The 12500-nt window shown below is 28.9% G+C and overlaps 1 protein-coding gene across 1 annotated transcript in view; it reads right to left on the reverse strand.

Moving 5' to 3' along the window:
• LOC137619713 (uncharacterized) overlaps positions 1-12500 on the reverse strand; it is a 251628-nt gene that overhangs the window by 90406 nt on the left and 148722 nt on the right. Inside the window, exon 13 of the mRNA XM_068350003.1 lies at positions 1081-1215. Within this exon, the coding sequence (XP_068206104.1) occupies positions 1081-1215 (135 nt within the window). The remainder of the gene's footprint in view (positions 1-1080; positions 1216-12500) is intronic.

A 12500-nucleotide genomic window follows, 5' to 3' on the forward strand; every position in this document is an offset into this window, starting at 1 on the left:
TAAAATAATCTAATTTTCATTATGTGTTTCAGATATCAATATGACAAATTTGGTCTCCAGACCTTATCAACGGTCAAATTGATTTTGCAAAATGTCGTAATGTCATAAAATGCCTGGCTCTGAAATAAAAACTGTAGAATGTTAAGCATTTGTTTTTATAACTATTATGATTTATACTGAAACTTTAAACTCAACCGTTTACAGAACATTCTTATGTTTAAGGAACACCCACAAATAGTGAAAACCTTTGTCCCTCTTTGTAGTGAATATGAAAAACACGTCTAAATGTGTAAAATTTATCATTAATCGAATGACAAATCACAAACATACCAATTAGCTACAATGGTGAAGATGGGTTGATGTCAATTCTAAGTAAAAAAAAAAAAAAAAAAAAAAAAAAAAAAAAAAAAAAAAAAAAAACAATTCAACAGGTATATGTACAGGAGAATTGTCATTGACTTTTATCTTTCTTCGAGGCCAAGTGCTAGTATCACTGTTTATACAAGCTTCCCGCACCAGGGTTTGACTCCCGGCCTATTAGAAGCTGTTGTCTTTGTGTGATTTCGCCTGAGGCTCTGATCCCAAGGTCGTTAAGAGAATCCAGACATTAATGTATAAAAGAATATATGGCTTATCTGAATATGAAAAACACGTCTAAATGTGCGAAATTTATCATATATATATATATATATATATATATATATATATATATATATATATATATATATATACTGTATATAAGCACAACACTTAAGCATGCATATATATATATATAAATATATATACATAAATATATATATATAAATATATATATATATATATATATATATATATATTATATATATATAATATATATATACAGTATATATGCATGCTTAAATGTTGTGCTTATATACAGTATATATATATATATATATATATATAAATTCATATATATATATATATATATATATATATATATATATATAAAACAACCACCACCATATATTCAACTGTTTCTAATCCACTGCCGGTAAAAGGACTCACTCATGTCTTTATTCATGAACAAAAAGAACAGAAATAAAATGAAATTAAATTTACCTGTATATTAACAACGGGGAAATTGAGTATGGGAGAAGACCCAGACACGACCAAGACCTCGGTTTCCTGCTGTGACTGGATCTGTGGCAGCAACTGAGGGCACCAGGCTGGTCCTTTTCTCGTTTGGTGGTCGCTCTGTGAAAAAATACATTGGTAAATTCGTAATCAATATTTTTCTACTATAAATCATATTATTATTATTATTATTATTATCATTATTATTATTATTATTACTATCCAAGCTACAACCCTAGTTGGAAAAGCAAGATGCTATAAGCCCAGGGGCTCTAACAGGGAAAAATAGCCCAGTGAGGAAAGGAAATAAGGAAATAAATAAATGAAGAGAACAAATTAACAATAAATCATTCTAAACTAAGTAACAACGTCAAAACAGACATGTCATATATAAACTATTAACATCAAAAACAAATATGTCATAAATAAACTATATTATTATTATTATTATTATTATTATTTGCTAAGCTACAACCCTAGCTGGAAAAGAAAAATGCTATAAGCCCAGGGGCCCCAACAGGGAAAATAGCCCAGTAAGGAAAGGAAAGAAGGAAAAACAAAATATTTTAAGAAGAGTAACATTAAAATAAATATTTCCTATATAAACTATGAAAACTTTAACAAAACAAGAGGAAGAGAAATTAAATAGAATAGTGTGCCTGATTGTACCCTCAAGCAAGAGAACTCTAACCCAAGACAGTGGAAGACCATGGTACAGAGGCTATGGCACTACCCAAGACTAGAGAACAATGGTTTGATTTTGGAGTGTCCTTCTCCTAGAAGAGCTGCTTACCATAGCTAAAGAGTCTCTTCTACCCTTACTAAGAGGAAAGTAGCCACAGAACAAATACAGTGCAGTAGTTAACCCCTTGAGCGAAGAAGAATTGTTTAGTAACCTCAGTGTTGTCAGGTGTGTGAGGACAGAGGAGAATCTGTTAAGAATAGGCCAGACTATTCGGCGTATGTGTAGGCAAAGAGAAAGAACCGTAACCAAAGAGAAGGATCCAACGTAGTACTGTCTGGCCAGTCAAAGGACCCCATAACTCTCTGGCGGTAGTATTTCAACGGGCGGCTGGTCAACAAAAATGCATTTGCTCTAACTTTGAACTTTTGAAGTTCTACTGATTCAACCACCCGATTAGGAAGATCATTCCACAACTTGGTAACAGCTGGAATCTATACCTTAAACGTATCCGGCGTGGTGAAAGATATTCAAATATCGATAAATTTAACATTTCATATATTTCATTTCAATAGGAAATAATTCACTGCTTGCTATTCAATTCAACTTTTATTTTCTACCATAAATTTTATCTACACCTTAAATGTATTCGTTGCGGTGGAAATAATTAATTTACTATCGATAAATTTAACAGTTACAATATTTTATTTCAATAGGAAATAATTCACTGCTTATCAATTCAACTTCATTTTGCTTTAGGTAAATGTAAAACCTAGAAATCACATATTGAAAACTGAAATATAATATTTTTCTATTTGTACACAAGATATGGAAAATGCTATTGGTTAATAAAAACTTCGCTTTTGTCTGTTGCTGTTGAAGATATTAGCAAGTTATTGATGAATTCAATTTAATTTTTGTCTGTTTTATAAAAAATGTTTGTCTGCTGTTGATAGAAAAAGATATGGATCTGACATTGTAGAATTCAACTTCATTTTGGTCTGTTTTATAAGAGATTGTAGGTCCGCTGTTGGTGAATTCATTTTTCTTTTTGTTTCTTTTACACGAGATATAATGATGATACAATCCCAAAGGCTCCAAAAGGGAAGGAAATAAGAAAATAATCTACAAGAAAAGTATTGAACAATTCGAATATTCTAAGATGTCACAAAATTAAAATAAATTTTTCATATATAAACTATAAAAACTTAAGGGAATGGTTAGACAAGGGGGTTGGGGTAGACCTAGAGGTAGGGGTAAACCTAGGGGAGGGGTAGATTTAGGGGAAGGGGTACACCTGGGGGAAGGAGTGGACCAAAGGAGGAGGGGCGACAGAAAGGATGGAAATAGACCAAGAGGAGGGGCAGTCATTGGGGAAGGGGAAGACCTAGAGGAAGGGATAGACATAGGGGAGGAGTAGACCTAGGGGAAGGTTAGAACAGGAGGAATTCAACTTCATTTTGGACTGTTTTATAAAAGGTTCAGGTTCTGATCTTGATGAAATAATTTCCAATTGGCTCTTTTATATGAGATATTGGCTGCAATTATTGAATCCTACTGCATTTCGGTCTGTGTTATAAGAATAGGTCTGTTGTTAATGAATTCCCTTATCTCTTGTAAGAGGTTATAGGTTTGTTGTTGACGAATTATTTTTTCATTTCAATCTCTTTTATAAGAGATATTGGTCTGCCATTATCGTATTAATTTTCTTTTTGTTGTGGAGATGAATTCATTATTATTTTGTTTGTTTTATTAGACGTGTGCCTGCCATTATTAAATTCAACTTCATTTTAGTTTGTTTGTAAAAGCATAGTTGTGCTGTTGAGTTAATTTCAATCGTATTTTTGTTATAAGACATATTGCCATATGTTTATTGTTGATGAATTAATTTACATTTTGTTGATTTATGGGAGATATGGGTCAGCCATTATTGAATTCAACTTCATTTAGGCCTGTTTTCTAATATATGTTTGCGCAGACTACTAAATTCATTTCCCTTTTGTTTCTTGCAGATGATGTGTTGGTCTACCATTACTGAATTCAAGTTCACACTTGAAATTTTGCTGTCGTCAAAAAAAAAGAGAGTAAAAATCCTGGAATAAAAGTTGCCTGGCATTTACCGTTTTAACAACGTATATATTGACGTAAATGCGTTGTAATATATTGATGTGTGTGTATGTATATATATATATATATATATATATATATATATATATATATATATATATATATATATATATATATCTACAATATATATATATGTATATATATATATACACACACACACACACATATATATATATATATATATATATATATATATATATATATATATATACATACACACACATATATATATATAATATATATATATATATATATATATATATATATATATATATATATATATATATATATATATATATATATATGTATATATATATATGTGTGTGTGTATATATACAAATATATACATATATATATATATATATATATATATATATATATATATATATATATATGTAGATATATATATATATATATATATATATATATATATATATATATATATATATATATATATATATATGTTACGGTCACTAACCAGCAAAAGATAAAAACAAAGTTAGGTAAAAATTACGGTCGCCTGTATTTCTGAAAATACGGCTGAGAACCGTATATTCTTTATGGAGAATTTACGATTCATTTTTTTTTTCTTTTCTTTTTTTAACTTGAGCAAGTTGGAGTGTTCTATAAGAGGCATAGGCATGCCGTGGATGAATTTATTTCCATATTATCTTTTATAAGAACTACGGGTCTTCCTTTTTCAATTCGACTGCATTCTGGTTCGTTTTTATAACATATAAAGGTAAGCTGTTGATGAATAAATTTCTATTTTGTTTTATTTATATTGGTCTACATTACAGAAATTAACGTCTATATGGTTAGTTGTTATTAGAGGTATACTTATGCTTTTAAATAATTCAACTTAATTGATATGTTCTATATATATATATATATATATATATATATATATATATATATATATATATATATATATATATATATATATATATATATATAATTGGTGTACATCTACTGTTTTAATAAAATATATTGGTCTGTTGTTGATGATTTCAACTTCATATCGAAATGTGTTTTTGAAGATATTAATATGCGGTAGACAAGATCAGTTTAATTTTTGTGCGTTTTCATAAGAGAAAATTCATTTCAAATTTGTCTGATTTTATAAGTGATATAGCCGTACTATTGAGACACCGAACTTAATTTTGCTCGGTTTTTATAAGTTATAAGTTTATTGTTGATGAAGTCAATTTAGTCTATTTTTTTTATAAAATGAAGGGGTGAGCTATTGAAAAATTTAACCTTCTCTTGGTTTAACTTTATAAGAGGAATAGGTTTATTGATAATGAACCTAATTTAATTTTGGTCTGTTTTAAAACCCATATGTCTACTATTGCTGAACTAAATTGAAATATTATCCGTTTGTATAAGAGGTATATATCTATTTTTTATGAATCAACTTAATTATTATCTATTATCATCTTCTTGGGTAGTGACATAGCCTCTGTACCATGGTCTTCCACTGACTTAGGTTAGTTCTCTTGCTTGAGGGTACACTCGAGCACACTATTCTGTCTTATTTCTCTACCTCTTGTTTTTTTTTTTAATTTTTATAGTTTATATAGGATCTATTTATTTTAATGTTGTTACTCTTCTTGGAATATTCTATTTTACTTTTTTCCTTTCCTCACTGGGCTATTTTCCCTGTTGGAGCCCTTGGGCTTATAGCATCTTGCTTTTCCAATTAGGGTTATACCTTAGCTTATAATAATAATAATAATAATAATAATAATAATAATAATAATAATAATATTTTATGAGAGTATACGTCTGCTGTTAATGACTCCAATTTCATTTAGGTCTTTAAATACAAAAGATATCGGTCTACTTTTGATGAGTTCAAAATGACTTTGGCTTGTCATTATAGCTTCAAGTCTGCTGACGATTCTAGCTCGTTTATTTTCATAAGTATATCTAATATTTACATTTTGCAAATATAATTTTATTTAATTCAGTTTTCATAAGAGTTTTAAGTCTGCTGCTGATGAATTTAACTTTTTTTAGTCAGATGTAGGTCAACTGTTTATGAATTTAACTTTTATAGTTAGATATTGGTCAACTGTTGATGAATTTAACTTTTTTTAGTCAGATATAAGTCAAGTGTTGATGAATTTAACTTTTTTAGTCAGATATGTCAAGTGTTGATGAATTTAACTTTTTTAGTCAGATATAGGGCAACAGTTTATGGATTTATCTTTTTTTAGTCAGATATAGGTCAACTGTTGATGAATTTAACTTTTTTTAGTCAAATATAGGTCAACTGTTGATGAATTTATCTTTTTAAGTCAGATGTAGGTCAACTGTTGATGAATTTAACTTTTTTAGTCAGATATAAGTCAAGTGTTGATGAATTTAACTTTTTTAGTCAGATATAGGTCAACTGTTGATGAATTTAACTTTTTCTAGTCAGATGTAGGTCAACTGTTTATGAATTTAACTTTTTTAGTCAGATATACGTCAACAGTTGATGAATTTAACTTTTTTAGTCAGATATAAGTCAAGTGTTGATGAATTTAACTTTTTTAGTCAGATATAGGGCAACAGTTTATGGATTTATCTTTTTTTAGTCAGATATAGGTCAACTGTTGATGAATTTAACTTTTTTTAGTCAAATATAGGTCAACTGTTGATGAATTTATCTTTTTTAGTCAGATATAGGTCAACTGTTGATGAATTTGACTTTTTTAGTCAGATATAGGTCAACTGTTGATGAATTCAACTTTTTTAGTCAGATATAGGTCAACTGTTGATGAATTTAACTTTTTTAGTCAGATATAGGTCAACTGTTGATGAATTTGACTTTTTTAGTCAGATATAGGTCAACTGTTGATGAATTTAACTTTTTTTAGATAGATATAGGTCAACTATTGATGAATTTAACTTCTTTAGCCAGATGTAGGTCAACTGTAGATGAATTTAACTTTTTTTAGTCAGATGTAGGTCAACTGTTAATGAATTTGACTTTCTTAGTCAGATATAGGTCAACTGTTGATGAATTTAACTTTTTTTAGTCAAATATAGGTCAACTGTTTATGAATTTATCTTTTTAAGTCAGATGTAGGTCAACTTTGATGAATTTAACTTTTTTAGTCAGATATAAGTCAAGTGTTGATGAATTTAACTTTTTTAGTCAGATATAGGTCAACTGTTGATGAATTTAACTTTTTTTTAGTCAGATGTAGGTCAACTGTTTATGAATTTAACTTTTTTAGTCAGATATAGGTCAACTGTTGAAGAATTTAACTTTTTTAGTCAGATATAAATCAAGTGTTGATGAATTTAACTTTTTTAGTCAGATATAGGGCAACAGTTTATGGATTTATCTTTTTTTAGTCAGATATAGGTCAACTGTTGATGAATTTAACTTTTTTTAGTCAGATATAGGTCAACTGTTTAAGAATTTATCTTTTTTAGTCAGCTGTAGGTCAACTGTTGATGAATTTAACTTTTTTAGTCAGATATAGGTCAACTGTTGATGAATTTAACTTTTTTGGTCAGATATAGGTCAACTGTTGATGAATTTGACCTTCTTAGTCAGATGTAGGTCAACTGTTGATGAATTTGACTTTCTTAATTAGATATAGGTCAACTGTTGATGAATTTGACTTTCTTAGTCAGATGTAGGTCAACTGTTGATGAATTTGACTTTTTTAGTCAGATATAGGTCAACTGTTGATGAATTTAACTTTTTCAGTCAGATATAGGTCAACTGTTGATGAATTTAACTTTTTTAGTCAGATATAGGTCAACTGTTGATGAATTTAACTTTTTTAGTGAGATGTAGGTCAACTGTTGATGAATTTAACTTTTTTAGTCAGATATAGGTCAACTGTTGATGAATTTAACTTTTTCAGTCAGACATAGGTCAACTGTTGATGAATTTGACTCTTAGTCAGATATAAGTCAAGTGTTGATGAATTTAACTTTTTTAGTCAGATATAGGGCAACAGTTTATGGATTTATCTTTTTTTAGTCAGATATAGGTCAACTGTTGATGAATTTAACTTTTTTTAGTCAAATATAGGTCAACTGTTGATGAATTTATCTTTTTAAGTCAGATGTAGGTCAACTGTTGATGAATTTAACTTTTTTAGTCAGATATAAGTCAAGTGTTGATGAATTTAACTTTTTTAGTCAGATATAGGTCAACTGTTGATGAATTTAACTTTTTCTAGTCAGATGTAGGTCAACTGTTTATGAATTTAACTTTTTTAGTCAGATATAGGTCAACTGTTGATGAATTTAACTTTTTTAGTCAGATATAAGTCAAGTGTTGATGAATTTAACTTTTTTAGTCAGATATAGGGCAACAGTTTATGGATTTATCTTTTTTTAGTCAGATATAGGTCAACTGTTGATGAATTTAACTTTTTTTAGTCAAATATAGGTCAACTGTTGATGAATTTATCTTTTTTAGTCAGATATAGGTCAACTGTTGATGAATTCAACTTTTTTAGTCAGATATAGGTCAACTATTGATGAATTCAACTTTTTTAGTCAGATATAGGTCAACTGTTGATGAATTTAACTTTTTTAGTCAGATATAGGTCAACTGTTGATGAATTTGACTTTTTTAGTCAGATATAGGTCAACTGTTGATGAATTTAACTTTTTTTAGATAGATATAGGTCAACTATTGATGAATTTAACTTCTTTAGCCAGATGTAGGTCAACTGTAGATGAATTTAACTTTTTTTAGTCAGATGTAGGTCAACTGTTAATGAATTTGACTTTCTTAGTCAGATATAGGTCAACTGTTGATGAATTTAACTTTTTATAGTCAAATATAGGTCAACTGTTTATGAATTTATCTTTTTAAGTCAGATGTAGGTCAACTTTGATGAATTTAACTTTTTTAGTCAGATATAAGTCAAGTGTTGATGAATTTAACTTTTTTAGTCAGATATAGGTCAACTGTTGATGAATTTAACTTTTTTTTAGTCAGATGTAGGTCAACTGTTTATGAATTTAACTTTTTTAGTCAGATATAGGTCAACTGTTGATGAATTTAACTTTTTTAGTCAGATATAAATCAAGTGTTGATGAATTTAACTTTTTTAGTCAGATATAGGGCAACAGTTTATGGATTTATCTTTTTTTAGTCAGATATAGGTCAACTGTTGATGAATTTAACTTTTTTTAGTCAGATATAGATCAACTGTTTAAGAATTTATCTTTTTTAGTCAGCTGTAGGTCAACTGTTGATGAATTTAACTTTTTTTGTCAGATATAGGTCAACTGTTGATGAATTTAACTTTTTTGGTCAGATATAGGTCAACTGTTGATGAATTTGACCTTCTTAGTCAGATGTAGGTCAACTGTAGATGAATTTGACTTTCTTAGTCAGATATAGGTCAACTGTTGATGAATTTGACTTTCTTAGTCAGATGTAGGTCAACTGTTGATGAATTTAACTTTTTTAGTCAGATATAGGTCAACTGTTGATGAATTTAACTTTTTCAGTCAGATATAGGTCAACTGTTGATGAATTTAACTTTTTTAGTCAGATATAGGTCAACTGTTGATGAATTTAACTTTTTTAGTGAGATGTAGGTCAACTGTTGATGAATTTAACTTTTTTAGTCAGATATAGGTCAACTGTTGATGAATTTAACTTTTTCAGTCAGACATAGGTCAACTGTTGATGAATTTGACTCTTTTAGTCAGATATAAGTCAAGTGTTGATGAATTTAACTTTTTTAGTCAGATATAGGGCAACAGTTTATGGATTTATCTTTTTTTAGTCAGATATAGGTCAACTGTTGATGAATTTAACTTTCTTAGTCAAATATAGGTCAACTGTTGATGAATTTGACTTTCTTAGTCAGATGTAGGTCAGCTGTTGATGAATTTGACTTTCTTAGTCAGATATAGGTCGACTGTTGATGAATTTGACTTTCTTAGTCAGATGTAGGTCAACTGTTGATGAATTTGACTTTTTTAGTCAGATATAGGTCAACTGTTGATGAATTTAACTTTTTCAGTCAGATATAGGTCAACTGTTGATGAATTTAACTTTTTTAGTCAGATATAGGTCAACTGTTGATGAATTTAACTTTTTCAGTCAGATATTGGTCAACTGTTGATGAATTTGACTCTTTCAGTCAGATATAGGTCAACTGTTGATGAATTTTACTTTTTCAGTCAGATAAAGGTCAACTGTTGATGAATTTACCTTTTTTAGTGAGATGTAGGTCAACTGTTGATGAATTTAACTTTTTTAGTTAGATATAGGTCAACTGTTGATGAATTAAACTTTTTTAGTCAGATATAGGTCAACTGTTGATGAATCTAACTTTTTTAGTCAGATATAGGTCAACTGTTGATGAATCTAACTTTTTTAGTCAGATATAGGTCAACTGTTGATGAATTTAACTTTTTTAGTGAGATGTAGGTCAACTGTTGATGAATTTAACTTTTTTAGTCAGATATAGGTCAACTGTTGATGAATCTAACTTTTTTAGTGAAATGTAGATCAACTGTTGATGAATCTAACTTTTTTTAGTCAGATATAGGTCAACTGTTGATGAATCTAACTTTTTTAGTCAGATATAGGTCAACTGTTGATGAATCTAACTTTTTCAGTCAGATATAGGTCAACTGTTGATGAATCTAACTTTTTTAGTGAGATGTAGGTCAACTGTTGATGAATTTAACTTTTTTAGTCAGATATAGGTCAACTGTTGATGAATCTAACTTTTTTAGTCAGATATAGGTCAACTGTTGATGAATTTAACTTTTTTTAGTGAGATGTAGGTCAACTGTTGATGAATTTAACTTTTTTAGTGAGATGTAGGTCAACTGTTGAATCTAACTTTTTTAGTCAGATATAGGTCAACTGTTGATGAATTTAACTTTTTTAGTGAGATGTAGGTCAACTGTTGATGAATTTAACTTTTTTAGTGAGATGTAGGTCAACTGTTGATGAATTTAACTTTTATAGTCAGATATAGGTCAACTCTTGATGAATCTAACTTTTTTAGTCAGATATAGGTCAACTGTTGATGAATCTAACTTTTTTAGTCAGATATAGGTCAACAGTTGATGAATTTAACTTTTTTAGTCAGATATAGGTCAACTGTTGATGAATTTAACTTTTTTAGTGAGATGTAGGTCAACTGTTGATGAATTTAACTTTTTTAGTCAGATGTAGGTCAACTGTTGATGAATCTAACTTTTTTAGTCAGATATAGGTCAACTGTTGATGAATCTGACTTTTTTAGTCAGATATAGGTCAACTGTTGATGAATCTAACTTTTTTAGGCAGATATAGGTCAACTGTTGATGAATTTAACTTTTTTAGTGAGATGTAGGTCTACTGTTGATGAATTTAACTTTTTTAGTCAGATATAGGTCAACTGTTGATGAATCTAACTTTTTTAGTCAGATATAGGTCAACTGTTGATGAATCTAACTTTTTTAGGCAGATATAGGTCAACTGTTGATGAATTTAACTTTTTTAGTGAGATGTAGGTCAACTGTTGATGAATTTAATTTTTTTAGTCAGATATAGGTCAACTGTTGATGAATCTAACTTTTTTAGTCAGATATAGGTCAACTGTTGATGAATCTAACTTTTTTAGGCAGATATAGGTCAACTGTTGATGAATTTAACTTTTTTAGTGAGATGTAGGTCAACTGTTGATGAATTTAATTTTTTTAGTCAGATATAGGTCAACTGTTGATGAATCTAACTTTTTTAGTCAGATATAGGTCAACTGTTGATGAATCTAACTTTTTTAGGCAGATATAGGTCAACTGTTGATGAATTTAACTTTTTTAGTGAGATGTAGGTCTACTGTTGATGAATTTAATTTTTTTAGTCAGATATAGGTCAACTGTTGATGAATCTAACTTTTTTAGTCAGATATAGGTCAACTGTTGATGAATCTAACTTTTTTAGGCAGATATAGGTCAACTGTTGATGAATTTAACTTTTTTAGTGAGATGTAGGTCTACTGTTGATGAATTTAATTTTTTTAGTCAGATATAGGTCAACTGTTGATGAATCTAACTTTTTTAGTCAGATATAGGTCAACTGTTGATGAATCTAACTTTTTTAGTCAGATATAGGTCAACTGTTGATGAATCTAACTTTTTTAGTCAGATATAGGTCAACTGTTGATGAATCTAACTTTTTTAGGCAGATATAGGTCAACTGTTGATGAATTTAACTTTTTTAGTGAGATGTAGGTCTACTGTTGATGAATTTAACTTTTTTAGTCAGATATAGGTCAACTGTTGATGAATCTAACTTTTTTAGTCAGATATAGGTCAACTGTTGATGAATCTAACTTTTTTAGGCAGATATAGGTCAACTGTTGATGAATTTAACTTTTTTAGTGAGATGTAGGTCAACTGTTGATGAATTTAATTTTTTTAGTCAGATATAGGTCAACTGTTGATGAATCTAACTTTTTTAGTCAGATATAGGTCAACTGTTGATGAATCTAACTTTTTTAGGCAGATATAGGTCAACTGTTGATGAATTTAACTTTTTTAGTGAGATGTAGGTCAACTGTTGATGAATTTAATTTTTTTAGTCAGATATAGGTCAACTGTTGATGAATCTAACTTT

The sequence above is a fragment of the Palaemon carinicauda genome, chromosome 26, assembly GCF_036898095.1.
Source record: "Palaemon carinicauda isolate YSFRI2023 chromosome 26, ASM3689809v2, whole genome shotgun sequence".
Taxonomy (NCBI): Eukaryota; Metazoa; Arthropoda; class Malacostraca; order Decapoda; family Palaemonidae; genus Palaemon; species Palaemon carinicauda.